This window comes from Xenopus laevis, chromosome 7L (genome assembly GCF_017654675.1).
Source record: "Xenopus laevis strain J_2021 chromosome 7L, Xenopus_laevis_v10.1, whole genome shotgun sequence".
NCBI lineage: Eukaryota > Metazoa > Chordata > Amphibia > Anura > Pipidae > Xenopus > Xenopus laevis.
The window spans coordinates 76,161,690-76,180,526 of record NC_054383.1 but is presented as its reverse complement, the minus strand read 5'-3'; the positions used below and the strand labels follow the sequence as shown (position 1 = coordinate 76,180,526).

The 18,837-nt window shown below is 35.9% G+C and overlaps 1 protein-coding gene across 8 annotated transcripts in view; it reads left to right on the top strand.

The window, feature by feature from the left end:
- Positions 1-18,553, top strand: part of cdon.L (cell adhesion associated, oncogene regulated L homeolog) — a 125,941-nt gene extending 107,388 nt beyond the window's left edge. For 6 of the 8 annotated variants that reach the window (XM_018224244.2, XM_041568332.1, XM_041568333.1 and 3 more), the window contains 13 exons: positions 783-1,136; positions 4,585-4,874; positions 4,976-5,150; positions 5,930-6,061; positions 7,046-7,246; positions 7,703-7,884; positions 8,784-8,889; positions 9,450-9,572; positions 11,757-11,969; positions 12,547-12,818; positions 14,746-14,825; positions 16,190-16,440; positions 17,851-18,553. In XM_018224244.2, the coding sequence (XP_018079733.1) occupies positions 783-1,136; positions 4,585-4,874; positions 4,976-5,150; positions 5,930-6,061; positions 7,046-7,246; positions 7,703-7,884; positions 8,784-8,889; positions 9,450-9,572; positions 11,757-11,969; positions 12,547-12,818; positions 14,746-14,825; positions 16,190-16,440; positions 17,851-18,020 (2,549 nt within the window). In that variant the 3' untranslated portion in view covers positions 18,021-18,553. 8 annotated transcript variants of the gene reach the window in all.
- The last annotated feature ends 284 nt before the right edge of the window (positions 18,554-18,837 follow it).

Genomic DNA, 18,837 nt, shown 5'->3' with positions numbered 1-18,837 from the left:
CAGTGATTTGTGGGGGGGGGGCAGATGGGTCATAACTGTTGCTTTTGAATCTGACCTACATGCTAAGGATCAATTGCAAACTCACTAAACAGTTATGTCCCATGCGGTCCCCTTAAATTTGTTGTCTAGGAAGTTGTGTTCTGTTATGTTACTGTATGTTAGACATCCGCTCACTCCAGCCTTTATACATTACATTATAGGGTAACTAACTATATTAAAAACATTTTTTTATTTTGCACAGCCTATCTATATAACCAGTTTTGATTTTTAAACTGAACTGTTCCTTTAAGGAACTATGTTGCTTTCCACATGTGTGTTTTTTCCTGGAACCACAAAACTTTTCAGTTGAGGTCACACCTTAACAAAGATATTTTTATACTGATATTGAATTTTGCTAACTTTCAGAAAAGCATCATACAATGTAGAAGCAGAAAATTGCCTATGTGACACCCAAATGATCTTTTATGTTATTGGTCAACATAAGCACAGAAAATCCATTCAGCACTCACTTTCTGCCAATGGAAACGCCTTTCAACACATGTAGCATGTTACTGAAACTAAAGGGCAGATTTATCAAAGTGTGAAATTAGAACTCACCACATTAATATTCTCTATTCTTTCCTATTAAATTTTTAGAGGCGTATAATCACTGGGGGGTGATTTTGTTATTATTACTACATTTTGGCCAAGTCGCTTGCTGTATCCATGTGTAATGCTTGAATACCATTGCTATTATAACGTGGATCGCTGGCAGCATCTAACAAAGCCTGTGTAATTTGCAGAAATTTGGTCCAAACCAGTAATCGTGTCACCACCCACTAGCATCAGAGTGGCAAATGGCGACTTAGTTACACTGACTTGCAATGCCACTGGGATTCCTACACCAACCATCCGCTGGTATGACAGCCATGGACCTATCAGCAGTCACCCTTCCCAGGTCCTGCGCTCCAAATCCCGGAAAGCATTATTGTCAAAGATTGGAACCCCGGGTCAGGATCCTGTACATTATACCATGTCCCAAGCTGGTTCCAGCTCTTTGTACATCAGAGCCATTACTGTGCAGCATGCTGGGACATATAAATGTGAAGCAACAAATGAATTTGGCTCAGCACATGCCGATGCTTACCTGACAGTTGGTAGGTACCAAGACAAACAATTAAGCAGACTCCCATTTTCATATATTTATTTAATTTTAAGATGCTTTTTGAAAAATATAGTGTTCCTTTTCAATAAGCGATTATTTTGGATATTAACAACTGAGCTACCAAGACATTTATTTATCATAACTCATACAAGTGTATGTTTTCAAATGCAGAATTCTTCTCCAATATAAGCCTATTAATTATGCGTTGTTGCTTTAGCTAGAAATTACAATTTTGAATGTAAACAAGACTTTCTTCCAGTCTTTATTTGTGACATTTTGCTGTATATTTCCCATGAAGTCTGCAGTTTGCCAGTCGATTTTGGCTATACTTTAGTACCCGCGAAAAGGTCAGTTTTGTTCATTGCAGTCTTGGATGCTATTCCGTTGTACTTCTTGGTTTGGATTGCTTGGTTCTCATAATCTCTGCAGCGAGAGTTGTAACGCTCCATTAGAAGTTTCCTGCAGTTTAGCAAAGGGGAAGATTTCCAGCGCTCAAGAGAAGAATAATTTGGCCTCAAACTGCTTCACAAAAATCCAGTGAGGATGTTGCAAAAGGGTGGATATGTTTTTCTAGCAATTGTGACACTTAACCCTCGGAGAAACAGAAATATAACAGAAATATAAATGCAGTTTCATTTGTTAAAAGAACAGTTAATCTCAGAATAATGTACTCTTGTTTGTTAGGAGCAATTTGTATTAATGACATGCCTTCACAGATATTTAATCAAACTGTGTTTGAACAAGAGATTCAGAAAATATTCAGTTACAGCATATTGGAAAATGCCTCAAAATAAATATTAGGTTTTTTTAAAAATTAAATAATAAATATTTTTTTTTTTTAAATAAATGATGAAAAAGCTAAACTCTGAAGCACACACAGAGAAACTCTCTGTTGTACTCTCACTTGTACTAAACCATATATAAAATATCTCTGCAGCATACAAAGTCAGACAGGTGTATATTAATGAATACAAGGAACCCTTTGTTATATGATTCTAAATGTATTGTGTATAAAATGCATTTTTTTCCTTATAAGCCAAACTGAATGAGCAGACACCTATCGCAGATGTAGCTTCAATGACAGAATTGTAAAGGCTATGAGAAATAACACATCTATGGTTAAAAATAAGGAAATCTTGCGACCAATACCATAAATCAACCTCTTAATATTTCCAAAATATAAAGAGAAAATTTTAAAACTGTTGGTATTGTATAAATGTTAAATATAATAGATAAAACAAAAGTCAAACTTTTTTTGTAAAATTCAGTAATGTGCATGTTGGGGGTGTGTTTATGCATTGTCAGATTATTTGGGATCATATAGAGTCATCTTTAGTGGGCTACTGGGCTTCACATAGGAGCATTGTAGAAAAACCCATTTATTTCTATATTTGGTTCTTATCTTAACTAGAAAGTAAAAATACTCTAACCCCTTTTCACCTTTGTTCTGTAGGAATTAGCTATTTTTGCATCTAAAGCTCACTGCATTCCCAACTCCTTTTGCTTATACAGTATAAATATATAGTTTTCAAACTTGTTTTTTACAGGTCTAAAATGAGTGTGAACAACTTTAGCTTTTAAATATCAATTTATTTGTAGCATGCAGCTCTTACAATTGTAGCTTTTAGTTCATTCCCCCATGGAAAACTTTAATTATTCGCTCTCTGAAGCTATTTTCATAAAGTTTTTTAAAATAGCTATTTTGTTTGTTGATCATGTAAAGTAGACTATATAAAAAAAGGTTAAATAACAGCAAGTTTCTCTTACTTTTGTAAATTATATGGGTGGTTCTGGTAACTAAAATACACCCAAACATTAATATAAAATTAATATAGAATAAAAGTAATCACAATACATTTAACAGTCCAAAAGAAATGTAAATAAATAGGGGGGGCGTCTTCTGTTTTGTAACTTAAAACTTGTATTTGCTTCTGTGGTATATAGGAATGAGCAGCTTGTTGATTTGGTGCCAGATATTTGGATAGCAGAGCCTTCTGTACTCATATTAATTATGTGAGGCTCCATGTAAGAGTTGAGTTTCACTAAATCACATTGTGGGCTTAAATGGTGCATTCAGAGAGGTTAGCTTTTTGACAGCAGCAAAAGAACACTATCCACTTGCATCATCAGTTGCTTTTTTAAAGAGGAAGTAAGGCCAATGTTTATTTGCTTTTGTAAATGGTCCTTATATTATATTGATTTAGAAAGTCGCACAAGAGCAATTGCATTTATACCGTGTCATGGGATTTTTATCAACTGCTAGATACTAGAAGTACAGGTATAGGATCCCTTATCCGGAAACCCGATATCCAGAAATCTCCGGATTACGGAATGGCTGTCTCACATAGACTCCTTTTCCTTTTTCTCCGTAATAATAAAACAGTAGCTTGTACTTGATCCAAACTAAGATCTAATTAATACTTATTGGAAGCAAAACCAGCCTATTGGGTTTATTTAATGTTTAAATGATTTTCTAGTAGACTTAAGGCATGAAGACCCAAATTACGGAAAGATCTGTTATCCAGAAAACCCCAGGTCCCAAGCATTCTGGATAACAGGTCCCATACTTGTTTAAAATTTTTGAACACAATGGAATTTAAAAAGTACCAAACTTGGGGTAGCCCTGCTTTGAGTTCTAAAATTTACTCGGCATATCCCTTATCTCACAACAATATTCACCCCTAAATCTCATAGTAACCTGCTCAGTATCCAGGCCAAAAATAGGTGCCAAATTTCATTCAAAAGCTGGCCATGAACATGAATGGTGGTCACAACCAGTATCCATATACTATTAATATTGGTCAATTTGGGAATTGGGCAGGTTTGAAAATTTTCTGATGCATCATGTAGGACAGAACGTGGTTCATAGAATGTGGTCAAGAGGTGAACAACGTCTGTTGCAGTCATTTGTATTTAAATTAAAAAGCAGCCATCTAATGTGTGGCTCACACTACATCCTCTATCTATTGGGCCTGTAAGCCAATTCGGGAGCATACCAGATCGGCCAATGTATGGCTGCTTTAACTAGCCCTTAGGTTATATCCCTCAGTTTCCAACCCTGCACTTTGGAAAACACTGCTCTGATTGACTATGAAGATTTTCTCATCCAGGTCATGGTATATCTAGTATAGGTAAATCTTATAACAATTGGACTTGCTGAGTAATCAATGAAGACGTTTCACTACTCATCCGAGCAGCTACTTCAGTTCAACTGACTGGTGTTCGAAGTTCTCGGCATATAAACTCTTTGAAGAGTTACAATGTGCCATTGTGATTGGATTAGTGGAAGAGTTTATATGCCAAGATTTTTTTTTAGATTTACCTATACTAGATACTGCTCTGATTGGTGAAGTGAACAGCCATTTGTTAACAGCACAGTGACACACACACAATACAAAAGCAATATGTGATTTCTTTTTTTGTCTTAACTAATCCCACAGTTCCTTATGAAATGAGCACCAAACCTGAAGACATCACTCCACTAGACCTGACTCAGAGTGATGAGGGAGACTATGACTCGGAAACCAGGGTGCCGGATCATTCCCAGATAAATGAGCATAAACCGGAACCTCGAGTTACAGAAAAGCCTTATAGTGGGGCCTCATTGCCTGAAGCCCCCATCATTCTCAGCCCACCACAGACCACTAAACCAGACATGTATAACTTGATGTGGAGATCCGGAAAGGATGGTGGGCTTCCCATCAATGCATATTTTGTGCGTTATCGCAAGGTGAGTTTTTCTCTAAAACAGAACAAATGAGAAGATCTGTTACTTGTATTTGTAAGATTCACTGATCAGCATCTATATGTATTGTTTTAAATGTTTTATAGTTGGATGACGATGGCAACATGGTTGGCAACTGGAACTCTATCCGAGTGCCGGCAAGTGAAAATGAATTCCCACTCACTGAACTGGAGCCATCTAGCCTCTATGAAGTTCTCATGGTGGCAAGAAATGCAGCTGGGGAAGGCCAGCCAGCCATGCTTACCTTCAGAACTAGCAAAGGTGAGCTCTTTGTGCTCAGGAAGTGGATTGAATTGATGTTTGCCCTTCTGTTTATTAAATAAAAAAAACATTTTCAACTTCAACACTGCATTTCCTTTAGAAAAGAAGGCAGGGAAATATAACACTGGGTAAATGCATACACAAACATACGCATTTCCAGGCCTGCCCATATTACTTGCCTCTACTGAGGCAATTTTTGGAAATATCCCTGGCAAAAGCACTATGCCTGTGATCATTAGTTAGAGAGCTGATTGCTATAGGATGCAGGATGGTCTTGCAGCATTGTGCAATAACCTCTTACAAGGTGTTGTTTTTGTTTCCAGAATAATCTTTATAACATACGTTTAATCAAATTATCCCCAAGAGAAAACACTATGCAAATGAATAGGCCTCCTTGAACAAACATTCTATCACTTCAGCTAAATCAAAACCTAACCTCTGTTATTTTATAATTTAAGAAGATAATTTTTTCCTACAGCGTGAACTTTCTTTCAGAGTTCAGTTTTGCTTTACCAGTCCAAATGTGACCTTTCCCTTTCCCCCTGGGAGATGTCATTATGTGATATCTAATATCCGGAGATATCTAGGGATGGTGAGGGAGCAAGCACTATTTCTTCTTCCAAAATCTGTACTATGCTGCACAAATGGTGTCAATCAGATTATAGACATACATGTAGTGGGTGTTAACCATATGCTAGTGCAGCTAGTCCAATGATATGAATAGGCCCGGTACTGCAGAAGTATGTCATTTTTATTTGTCGCCCTATTCTATTACACAGAGAGAACTTCATCTTCGAAAAACACACAAGCTCCATTCCCTCCTATTGGGGTCCCCAAACAAACAATTATTCATGGAGTCTCCAACACCAATAATGGCTTAGTACCAGTGGATCCATCTCGACATAGTGGAGGTAAGACTTTGTTCTTTTCTTATTGGCACAGACTTCACAAATTCACCAACAAGTCACATCAAATTCACAAACAAGCCAGGAACTTTGGGTACTTAATATTATTTAATTATTTATTATATACTTAGATATTATTAGTATATTTCTGTGATAAGATATTTCATAATGCCTTGCAGTTTTATACTGCATTATTAGATATTTTGAACTGAAATTGCCATCTTTCTTATAAAACATACTGGATATAAAGTGCATCTTATGTTGTTTGTCTATTTCTTACTTAACTTCCTTCCCTTTATGACTGTACTGAAAAAATCTGAAACACTGACTTCCTTCCAGTAACACCTAATCCAATGGCACAGCTCAAGGCAGTGCCAGGATGAAACCATAATTCATCTACTAATTTGATAATCATACTAAACCTTTTCTCTTTGTTCTCTCTATTTCTCTGCTTTCTTTCCTAAGTGATATAATGTAAGTATTTTTTAAGGTTCTGAAAAAATGCATATCCATTACAATATTTTGCCTTAGGGAGTTAAGGCATATTAAACCCTTTTAGAACTATCTGCTTAGAATCTAGGGCACCAGGTTCCTCTTTAATCAACTTTTCTTATAATTCAGTTAAGTTAAACTCTTTGATACTGCTTTGATATTCAATGTAACATTAGCGTTTGAGATGTTATGTATTTATATATTTTATATGTGACATAGTACAATTTATTACACATATAGAGCAGGGTCCAGAAACTCCCAGGCATGCCACGTAAAAACCTCTTCCCTTGCACTTGCCCTGCTTTTAGGCAGTTACAGAAACAAAGATATTAGTAAAACACATATTTGTTACGACTTGATGGTAATAAACATACAGCTATTTCTGCTTTATATAAAGAGGTGTGTATATTATAAGATACTGTACAAATGTTGTTACATTTGAGAGGTTATTTTGCTCATTTTTCATTCATTTAAGTTTTTCATTTTCATTCATTTAAGTTCCTGAAGCTCCTGACCGCCCTACTATTTCCACTGCTTCTGAGACATCAGTGTATGTCACCTGGATCCCAAGGGCCAATGGAGGATCACCTATTACCTCTTTTAAAGTAGAGTACAAGCGTACAGGAGGACATTGGAATGCTGCAGCTGAAAATATACCCCCCTCTAAGCTTTCTGTGGAAGTTTCCAACCTAGAGCCAGGTATAACCTTTATAAAAAAAAATTCCCTTTAATTTTTAGAAGATAGGATTAAGCAGGTATTAAGTAATGCATGTGCACCCACACTAATGCATATTATACTCAGGTACTTCACTTAATAACCAAAGTGTCTATTTTGAAGAATAACTTTATATAGGACATTTCTTGTTTGTAAAACAGTAGGTAAGAGTGCAACCATATTTATTTATTTTATAGAGAATCATTTTATTTTTTTGCATATTATACAGTAGTAGTAGAAGATACAGTTATTAAAAAGTACAAGGTTGAATGTTAATATCAGACACATAGCTTGAGATCTGTCTGATCTGCTTTCAGCCTACTCGTAAAGTCTACGAGTTGATTTGATTCTGTAGGTTTCTATTTATATTACGCTCTATACCTGCATATTAGCTTAATTCAACCCAGAATTCCACTGACCGTACTGTTGTTTTCATTCAGGTGGATTGTACAAATTTCGAGTCATCGCAATAAACAATTATGGAGAGAGCCGCCGTAGCACAGTATCCCGGCCGTATCAAGTGGCTGGTTATAGCATCCGTCTACCAAATCCCTTGATTGTCGGTCCTCGTATTGACCAGACTGAGGCCGTGACGGACACACAGATTCTGTTAAAGTGGACAGTAAGTCTTTTCAATTATTTGTCATCTAGGATAAGGGTACTCATTCCTATAAACTGCCTTCAGTCTGCTTCATGGTTACTAACTGTTACATTATTAGTTGTTATTCTTTATACAATGCAGACATGGTTACACTTTGTTTATCTTACACTTCAGACACTGCTCAAGTGGAGTTATCCATAACAACCAATGAACATTAGCACTTATTGTTCAACAGTTTGATTTATAAACATCTTATTTATCGCTATGGGTTACTAGATGTGGGCAAGCTTAAGACTTTTTTTTTTTTTTTATAAAGTACCCCATAAGATTCCATACTAGGATCTTTTTCATCAGGAAACAATTAATCTGTGTGAATGTTTTGGAGGAATATATATATATATATATATATATATATATATATATATATATATATATATATATATATATATATATATATTCCTCCAAAACATATAGACAAGCTAATCACTTTGATAAAGGCTAAGAGTGGTAGCTGAAACGTTAGCTTTCTGCTGTAATAAACACTAGAATTTTTGCATTTAGTCCTGTGAGTGCGATCCTCTGTCTACATTCTTGCACCCAGGCACGATATACCGACTATAGGATCAATGCCGGCATGCATTGTTCTATATATATGTATGTATGTGTATATATATATATATATATATATATATATATATATATATATATATATATATATATATATATATATATATATATATATACATATATATATATATATATATATATATATATATATATATATATATATATATATAGTATATTAAATACGTCTTTTGCTATTTTATATAGTTTTATAATTATTTTATTCTTTGGTTTTGGAAGATTGTATCAAAGTCATTATATAGTTAGATGCTTAAATTCTGTTTCTCTTTTTTTAGTACATCCCTGAAAACAACAACAATACGCCTATCCAGGGATTTTACATCTACTACCGACCCACAGACAGTGACAATGATAGTGATTATAAGAGGGACATGGTTGAAGGTGAGCTGTGGAATTACAGGCATTTATAACGTGGATTTAAATATACACTGTACTTTAAAGAAGAAGGAAAGTCGTTTAGCACTCGGGGGTGCCGAATGTTAGGCACCCCCAAGTGAATGTATTTACTTACCTGAAACCCCAGGCCGGTGCTTCTATCAGCAAAAAACTGCACCGGCCCGGGATAATTCCAGCGAGCACCGTGGATCGCTCCTCTTCGGGCTTCATCTCTTTTTAAATTTCCCGGGGCAGACGCATGCGCAGGAGAATGAAAAAGCTAACTTTTTCATCAAAGTTTGGCTTTTCACTCTAATGTGCATGCGCAGCCGCACAAAGAAAAAGAAGTCGGAAGAGTATCACTGGAATAACCCCGGTGCTCCTATCAGCAGAAAACTGGCCCGCGGGGTTATTCCGGGGTTGTATTTGTGATATTCAATCAACTTAAATTCTATATAAAAATGTTTCTGTTTGATGTTTTTTTTATTATTTGAAAATGTTATTACCTCACTTATTTCATTTGAAATAAAAACAGATAAACTGAGATTTTAAATGTTTCTCATTAGGAACAAAGCTTCGCCATTTAATCAGTCATCTGCAGCCTGAAACATCTTATGACATCAAAATGCAGTGCTTCAATGAACGCGGGGCCAGTGATTACAGCAATGTTATGATGTGTGAGACTAAAGGTAATAATAAAACAAACTTATTGCTTTTTATAATGCTTAGGTAAAGCTGTGAGAAAACAGGAATATCCTTGAGTTCAGGTAAAATGTTTGTTCTAGGTAAGTCCAACCAGCACTATATCAAGTGCTGTCTTGCCTGTAGTAGTGCTACTTTACCCTACCTATAAAATAACTAATGTTAGCCAAAATAACTGTCTTTGTGATGTGGGCGCAGCTGTGATAAAGAAGAAGATTACCTCTTTATCAGTTTCAGATTTGGCGAAATCTGAGCCTTTTTCAGCAATATTCAAATTCGATGAACTCTATGGCCCCCATACACGGGCTGATAAAAGCTGCCAACAGACCGAGACGGCAGTTTATTGGCCCGTGTGTGGGGCCATCTGATGGACTTTCACGATTGATATCTGGCCGAAAGTCTCTGCTTGTATGCAGTCCCGCGAACCGACCGCCTGTTCTCTTGCATTATGATCCGATTGTTGGGCCCTAGGGCCCATGATCGGATCAGCTGGATATTGAATAATTAAATGTATGCATATCGGGCAGAGATCCTCTCCTCTGGCCACATCGCCAAACGAGCTCTCTACGTCTATGGCCACCTTAAGGCGCATATTTACTAAGGGTCGAATTTCAAGGGTTAAAAAACCCTCGAATTCGACCCTCGAAGTAAAATCCTTTGAATATCGAATTCGAAGGATTTACCACAAATACTTTGATCGAACACAAAAAACTTAGAAAAGTGCTGGGGAAGGTCCCCATAGGCTAACATTGAACCTCTGTAGGTTTAAAGTGGCGAAGTATGTAGTCCAAGTATTTTTTAAAGAGACAGTACTTTGACTATCGAATGGTCGAATAGTTGAACGATTTTTAGTTCAAATCGCTCGAATCATTCGATTCGATCGAATTTGACCCATTCGATGGTCGAAGTACCCAAAAAAATACTTTGAAATTCTACTCTATTCTATTCTACTTTTTCATAGAATCCTTCACTCAAGCTTAGTAAATCTGCCCTAAGTGTCTGGTTAGGCCAAATCTGAACCCTTAAAATCATGTTGTGAATTTTAAGGAAAATGCTAAATGTGGATTAGTTTTCCCAATTCCTTAAGCCAATTTGCATATGTGTATTAAGGTTTGAATTATTTTTAGTATTGCTAGCATTATATAGAATGAAAGTACTTGATACATACTTCCATGTTTTAATTTCACTTTTCCTGATAGGGTGATTTGGTTATTAAATATTATAAAATATTTGCAAAACATATTTTTCCAGACTTGACTGTTCTTACTGACTGAGCCAGCACATCCGCTGGCTGGCAGAATGATATTTCTAATTCTCTGTTTCAAAGCAGAACTTATTTTCTAAATCCTACTTACTGGGCGAGGTTGCTCCACATTTAGTGAGTCTGGAGTCCAGCAGAGCAGATTCATTGCTTAATATTCAGTCCTGAAAGCCTGTAGATTTGTTGCTGGCATTACAGACTGTAAGGAATCTGAATCTGAGTCAAGAAAGTTATGGTGAAGTAACTCCCTTCTCCGGAATGTAGTCTGAGTCGAATTTATGTGAACCATTCAAGCAATATCACACATGGTTACCTGTAGAACAGTAGATTTATATTATCTACATATATTCCATAGCCAGGCTTCTTAAAAAATAAAAGGAAATAGAATAAAAGTTGTTACCCTCTTGCTATAAAATATATATAATAAGTGCCACAGAATTCCCCTGATGTAATACATAAAAGGGGGAATGTAATAAAAGTTGGTAATGGAAAAACTATTCGCAATGTGAAAAGTTATGCCTTTGCTCTAAAATATTTTCCTTTGCGCAAATTTAATATAGCTTTTGCGAACCCGGAAACTGTTTAGCGACCTCTTCCGACAGTGGAAGAAAGTTTGTGAATTTTATAATTTGCGCCAATGCGCAGTCAATGTAATAAAACTTCTTACTGAAAAAGTTATGTTTGTTCCAAAAGATTACAACACCTTCAAGCACTTCTTAAGATTGCGCAATTAAAATTTGCAATGCAATAAAAGTTTAAGGAAGAATATTACATTGCGAGATGTAAATTTTTATTCTTATTGGTGCAAATTTTTTTGTCTTTGCGACTTTTATTACATTCCCCCAAAAAAGTTTTTAGAAATTCTTCTACCCCTTATGCAGAACTAATGCCTCTTTGTATTTATTAACAGCAAGGAGAAGCCCAGGGGCCTCGGAGTATCCTGTGCTGGATCTTAGCACTCCATCTGTCCCTGATCGCAGCTCAAGTCCGTCACATTCCCCAACTAGAAATGGAGACTTTTTGTATGTCATAGTTGGTTGTGTGCTTGGGGGAATGGTACTCATTCTTCTGGCATTCATTGCTATGTGTCTCTTGAAGAATCGCCAGCAGACTCTAATGCAGAGTAAGTAGTACTCAACTGTTCTCTAACTAACTAAACTCTAATAAAGGATAGGTCTGTTTACATGAAGGTGAGCTGTGTTTTTATCTCATTAGCATTGATTGATTAAAAAAACGGTCTTTTAGTTTAACTACATCTTAAGGTCTCTCCCCGATATGCCCACAATACTGGTAATACAAGAGGTCAGAAAGAGGGCCACATTTATGAATCAATGCAGTCTTCCATCTGACGGGACTTTTAAGCTTGCCTGATTGACATCTGCTAATTTTTGGCAAGATATCGATCACGGAAGCCTGCCAGGGGGGTCCCAGCAATACGCTGCCAAATTTGTCACTTTTTTTCTGCCCTTGTGTGGCCATTTTTAGAGACCCGTTGGTGAATGGGCAGATAGTAGTTGGGCAGCAGTTGGAATGTACTGGAAAAAAAGCGGCATCTGTATAGTTATGGGGAAAGGTTGCACCTTGAATTTATTTATTTTTAAAACTTAATGTACTGTAAGAAACTACATATTAATATTTTTATTACATATATTTGTACAAGAATGTGCTTGTATACTGAAATAAGTGTTTTTTTCATCCAGAGTTTGAACCTCCTGGTTACCTCTACCAGGGAGCAGACCTAAATGGACAAATTATTGAATATACCACATTACCAGGAACAAGCCGTATCAATGGCAGTGTCCATACAGGTTTCATGGGGAACGGAAATATTAATAATGGTTGCCCTCACCTTCACCATAAAGTTCATAACAGAGCCAGTGAAGTAGGGAATGGAGAACTGTATCCCGGATGTAATAGCTCTTTGAAGGAAACATATGTTGACTATGATCGTCTTCCACACCATCTTTCAAATGTAAGTTTATTGTTAGATGTAATTGTTTATGATAACCAAGACTATCCCTTTATTCATGTGCAGTGTTTATAAGCTTTTGAATAAAATAATAATATGACTACTTTTACAAGGTGCCACAATAGCACCTTTATTTTTCAGCCTTTCTCATTCTTAGAACAGCATGTTAGATGTATTTTTGCAGACATTCTCCCTTGCAATAATTCTAAAAATTTGTCAGAATCTCTTTAATTTAGAATTACACATGCTACAGGATCTGATAGTTTAATTTTATACATGTGAACTCTCAATCTACAATAAATATAAAAGCAAAGTGTCCGAAATTTCATATTTTGAGCCTGAAATGGCCCTAAAGGGCAATTAAGGGTTTGAAACATGTATTTAATAAACCTCAGAGATTTATCTGGTTAGGCTTTTTGGGACAAAAACTCGAATTTTTCATGAAAAAAACCAAACATTTTTCGAGATTTTTTATACCCCAATGCTGCAAAATTCAGAATTGAAAATCCGCCATCTCAGACCCGTCAAGGTCAGATATTCTGATAAATCTGGGGTTTTTTGGACAAAAAGCTGAAAAAAATTAACAATTCTGGGAAAAAGTCTGAAAAAACGCATGATTTGGATTTTCGCTCGATTTTATCAGGTTTTGTGTCCCATCTGATTTATTCTAGTTATTTTATTAGTAAATAAGGCAAAATCGGGCATGGAAGTTTGGCCAAGATTTTTATTTTAATCATGAGATCAATTTGGATTTTAGTAAATAACCACTGTAGTATTGCAATAAATACTCTCTCTCAATAAACACTGTAAGCTGCTATATCTATAGGTTCAGCCTCTTTGTTTCTATATTTATTGTTGTAATCGCAAGTATACCTTAGGCGGAGGCATTTTGCCAGGAAAGACATTTTTTGCTTCCATTGTGTTGGTTGTTGTTTCATTTCATGATGATTCTCAGACTAGGGATGCAGTAGCAGTAGATAACAGAGCTAGAAAAATAGAATAATTTACATATCCCTAGATGACAGTGTAGATGTAAGTCACACAAACTTAAGTCCCATTTATGTCTCAACATATTTTCAGTGACGTGAAGGAACAGGGAGTTGGCTAGATCATAGGCTATCTACCTTACAGTTTTACTAAAAGAAGCATGTTTAGTGCTCGATGTTAAAGTGTTTGTTTAACGGTTTAGTGCTCTTTCATTGTAGGGTTAAAGCTGTAACTTTTGATTGTAAAACACCAAACATACTGGAAAAATATATTTTTTTTATATTTGTCCCATTTCCAGTGGAAAATAATGGCTCCATTATTGTCTGTAAAACCAGATGCCTTATGTAATAAGTTCTCAAAAGCCATCAGCTCCAAAGTGAACATTTGAATTGCACCTTAGACGATAGCTATTTCTTCCAAAATTCTAGGCTCTCTCCTGCTGTTCTTTACAAGGCTCTGGCAGTGCTCTCAGCACCTGGCACACAGAGGTGGGTTTATATTCGTCCTATATTTTAAACCATGTGTGCCTTTCTTTGGGAGTACGCCCTGGATTTCTCTATTTCAAAAAAAGCTTCCTTGCTTATGTTTTTTTTACGGATATTGAGCTTTTAAATATATAAGAATCAAATATCTCTTATATTTGTTACATTCAATTATTGCTCAGTGCAATATAACATCTAATATACATTTTTCTTGATTTATTTGTTGGGATGGAATGTTTATACCTTTGGACCCCTCTTCAGGAGCTTGGTAACGCCAGCTTACTATGAAGACTTCAGATGATACATTAGCCCAAGGTTCTCAGTAGTGCTCACTTCTACTCAAGTAGTAGTTCTTCTTGATCCAGTTGTCAAATCTATAACTGTTTAAACATTTCTAATATTTTTTAGATAAAGTTTTTTATATATCTGCTGAGTTACTTATGACGTGTTTTCTCCTGCAGGGCAGAGTTATGTACACAGCATTGCCACAAGCTGATCCTACTGAGTGCATCAACTGCAGGAACTGCTGCAACAATAACAGGTCAGTTTACAAAGCACAAATAAAACAATCCCATTAGACAAACCTCTGCTATAGTATATTAAATGGGAGCTACATTTGTAAGGTATGTTGCATCCATTATTTCTTTAAAATGGTTTCTTTGGCAGGGTTCTTGTAATATTTTGCAGAATGCATTTCATCATGCAGGTGGATACACAACAGAAAAACTGAAACAAGCTTAAAAGACAACCATTATCTTGCCAAGTCTGTTTTCTTTCTTCTACAGCTATTAACCAAAAAACACAAATCATTATTTTAATTGCAGACCAAGAGTATTTATTACTATAGTGATATATAGAATCTATTTACCACAAGTTAGTTACAAGTGACAGATTTCAGCAGCAATTCAGTTGTCTCCAGTGGCATGCTTTCCCCTAAGAAAAATTGTATATGCTGCCATTAAGCAGTTTCCTATCCCGCCCCACCTTTACAACAAGGTACTCTATCAGCCCTGACAAAAAATTCTCATAATCTATTGAGTTAGTTCCTAATCTAACCAAAAACACAAAGAGAAGAATGACATTGATAACTGTGATTGATAATTGTGTTAGCAATTCTACTATATACAGCATCACTTCCTATGTGCACAAAATATTTAATTATTCATATTCAGGTATTTAAAACTTGCAGTGTTTGGGTTCAGGATGTAAAATGTATGTATTAAGTGGTGTTTTGCTTATGCTATAACATTTGCATGGTTACAGACCCAATGTATTACCGGTCTATTAAGTGTATATAATACGCAAAAGCTATGAATATCTTGTAAAGTATATCCTTATAAACGGTGACTTCTGATGTCATCAGTTATAAACGGTGAGTTCTGATGTCATTTCTGTCACATGACTCTGAAATTTGTGTATTATAATAAATAAAGTACCCCCAGTTGTAAAATATGAGGATATTAGAAGTTACCTCGGAGTTCCATGACCCGTATAAAAACACTCGGCCTTCGGCCTCGTGTTTTTATATGGTCATGAAACTCCTCGGTTACTTATAATATCCTTATATTTTACAAAAGGGGGTACTTTATTCACTATATAATACACAAAAGCCATGAATATCTTGTAAATTATATCCTTATATAAATGGTGAGTTCTGATGTCATCAGTTATAAACGGTGAGTTCTGATGTCATTTCTGTCACATGACTCACTGAAATTTGTGTATTATAATAAATAAAGTACCCCCAGTTGTAAAATATGAGGATATTAGAAGTTACCTGCGTCCTCTTGTTTTTATATGGTCATGAAACTCCTCAGTACCTTATAATATCCTTATATTTTACAAGAGGGGGTACTTTATTCACTATATATCCTAGTTGGTAACTGTTTATCTTCTTTAAAACAGGTGTTTTACCAAACCCAATGGATCTTATTGTGGTAATGGTGTGGCTGTGATGCCAGTGGGATTTTCCCCTCAGCAGGAGGAAGGAGAAACAAAACCACTAAACCATGTAATGGTTCCTATGTGTTTAACATCTCCTGATCAGAACTGTAGTGAAGAAATTGAGGAAGACCAAAATGAAAAAGAGACACAACTTTCAGCAAATTCTGTATGCCCAGAGGAAGCCACACAGACTGGCACAGAGCAACATGAAGGTAAGACCTTAAAAACATATCCTCGTAACAAAAGGCACAAAGTTTTCCTTTGCAACTTTTATTACATAAACCCCTTTTTTTGCTGCCTTACAATGAAGGACGTTCTCCTCAAAAATGATGTTGCTTTAATAGAAAAATAGTATAGTTATTACATTTTAGGAAATGAATGTGCCACACTGGGGAAAAATGTAGTACAGCACCATACCGCCATTTTATTTTCCTTTTTTACAATCGTCAAACATTATGCACTTTAAAGTCTAAGGGGCACCGGAGACATCAGAAAGTTAGAAAGTCCACAAAGTCAAAACATTAAGAAAGCAGCAATGATAGACATTAACTTGCCAGTGGACCTTTATATTAACAAATATTAGAGTTTTCATCTACAGGTTCCTTATGAAATCGAAATGCCCTTTATTGTCGTTGCTAAAGATTAACAAATAGAGAATGACAAAAATCATTAGTTAGAAGGCTATGAATAAATGTACCATTGCCTAAGAACATAACACTGCTCGTGTTACAAGGAAGAAGCAACATGAGTTCAGGCATGTCTCAGTGCATCTTTGGCAAGCTGTCTTTAATATGAAAGAATGGGATGGGATGTGGTTTACTTGTTCTGCCTGAAAAATTTGTGTATTACACAGGCATTGTGTAACTGCAATGTAATTAACACAGAATTATAATTACCATGAAGTACACTCGGCTTTCCTGTTCCAGTGTCTTTCATTGTCGGTTATAACCTTCCTGTTATCCTTGCCCACTCTACAGTGATCATCTCAAGTTTTTCTTTGTAGGCTTCAGTTTCCCTACATATTAATTTTAGGTTGTCCAGCCTGCAGACATCCAGCTGTTTAAACTCCAATTCCCAGCGTCCCCAGGCAGCTTTCTTCTGTTTTTTGAGACCAGTATAAAAAAATATGTTTTTTTGTTTATATCTAGGGGGTTATTTACTAAACTCTGAATGCAAAAATCTTGAAAAAATGTTTTTTTTTTATAGAATTGGACTTTTAAATAAATCACGTATTTTTTAGAATTTATTGAACCCTGAGGATGGAAAAGTCTGAATCAGAAAATCCAGCATCTCAGACCTGTCGAGGTTGCATATAAGTCAAGTCCCAATGATTTTTTTTTTTTTATGTGCGCTGGGTTTCTTGCAATACCCCGAAGTTTTCGGAGTATTGTGGCAAAAAAACAAAAGAATTTTGAGTTTTTGGGTGAAAAATCCGGAAAATCTGGGGTTTTTTCCCCGCAAAGCAAATTGCCGGGAAAATTTTATAATAAATAAGCTTAAAAAAAACTAGCACATTTGATCGGATTTTGCATCAGAAAATGTTGGGATAAAATCGGACGTTGATTAATAACCCCCCTAGTGTTGGACTTCAGTAATATCTCATACATATATTTCTTTTGTAGGGGAAGACTGCGCCAAAACCGAGGACGATAGCTCCATTCTTACATGGACCCCACTTATACTACCTGCCATCTCAAAGGATTGTGATGAAAAACATGTTTGGACTTCTACAGACATTACATTAGACAAATCTAATGTTGACCACCCCCAGCTTCAAACACAAGAGGCATAGAGAAAGACTGGACTTGGGACAATGGAGTTCAAGATGTTGGATTTTTTCCAGCCTTGTTTCCATGATCTTTCACAGAACCAGAGCCCTTCTCTGTTTTCTTCATTTGCCACAAGTTGTGTGGCTAATACATGTATTGCTCTGCAGAAAAGTCCCTTAAACTACTGAAGGGTTTCTAACTTGGAGTCTATACAATGTATTGAAGAACTTCATAGAATGGATTGTACAGCACTATTCATCATGGGCTTTGTTATTAGATAACACTGCCGCCCTGTAAGGGTGTGTTACTTGTTAGCAGACAATTCAAATAGGTAATATAAGCAAAAATAGAGTAGGAAGCAGTGGACTGAAGCCATTATTTATTTTTTAAATAGCTTAAAATTATAGGAAGCTGTTCCACTAAAATTCAGACGTGTTTTCGTTTTATATTATTTATACTTTTTTCTCTGTTTTCATGGATGGGATCGTGCAGGAATATATTTTCAGAAAGATGTATAATTTCTTTTATTAAAAGGGGATTTTTTATTTTCTCTCTACCGGAAAGTGTTAATTATCTTACGCTTCACATTCTTCGCAGCTCATCTGGAATCAGATTTGTAGGTATTACGTGAAAATGTTCATCTTTTTAATGTACAAACACAAAGTTTTGTAGCCAGTAGTGGGTGATGTGCTTTAGGTGTGGGAGTCCTTCGTAACCAATCACATCTTTGCTTTGAAACAGCAGACCAGAAAAAGCTACATTTTGATTGGTTGGTTTACTAGACCTGGGACAGTTTCCAACTAGTAGACACATAGATCATCCATACTGTAACTTGTGCAT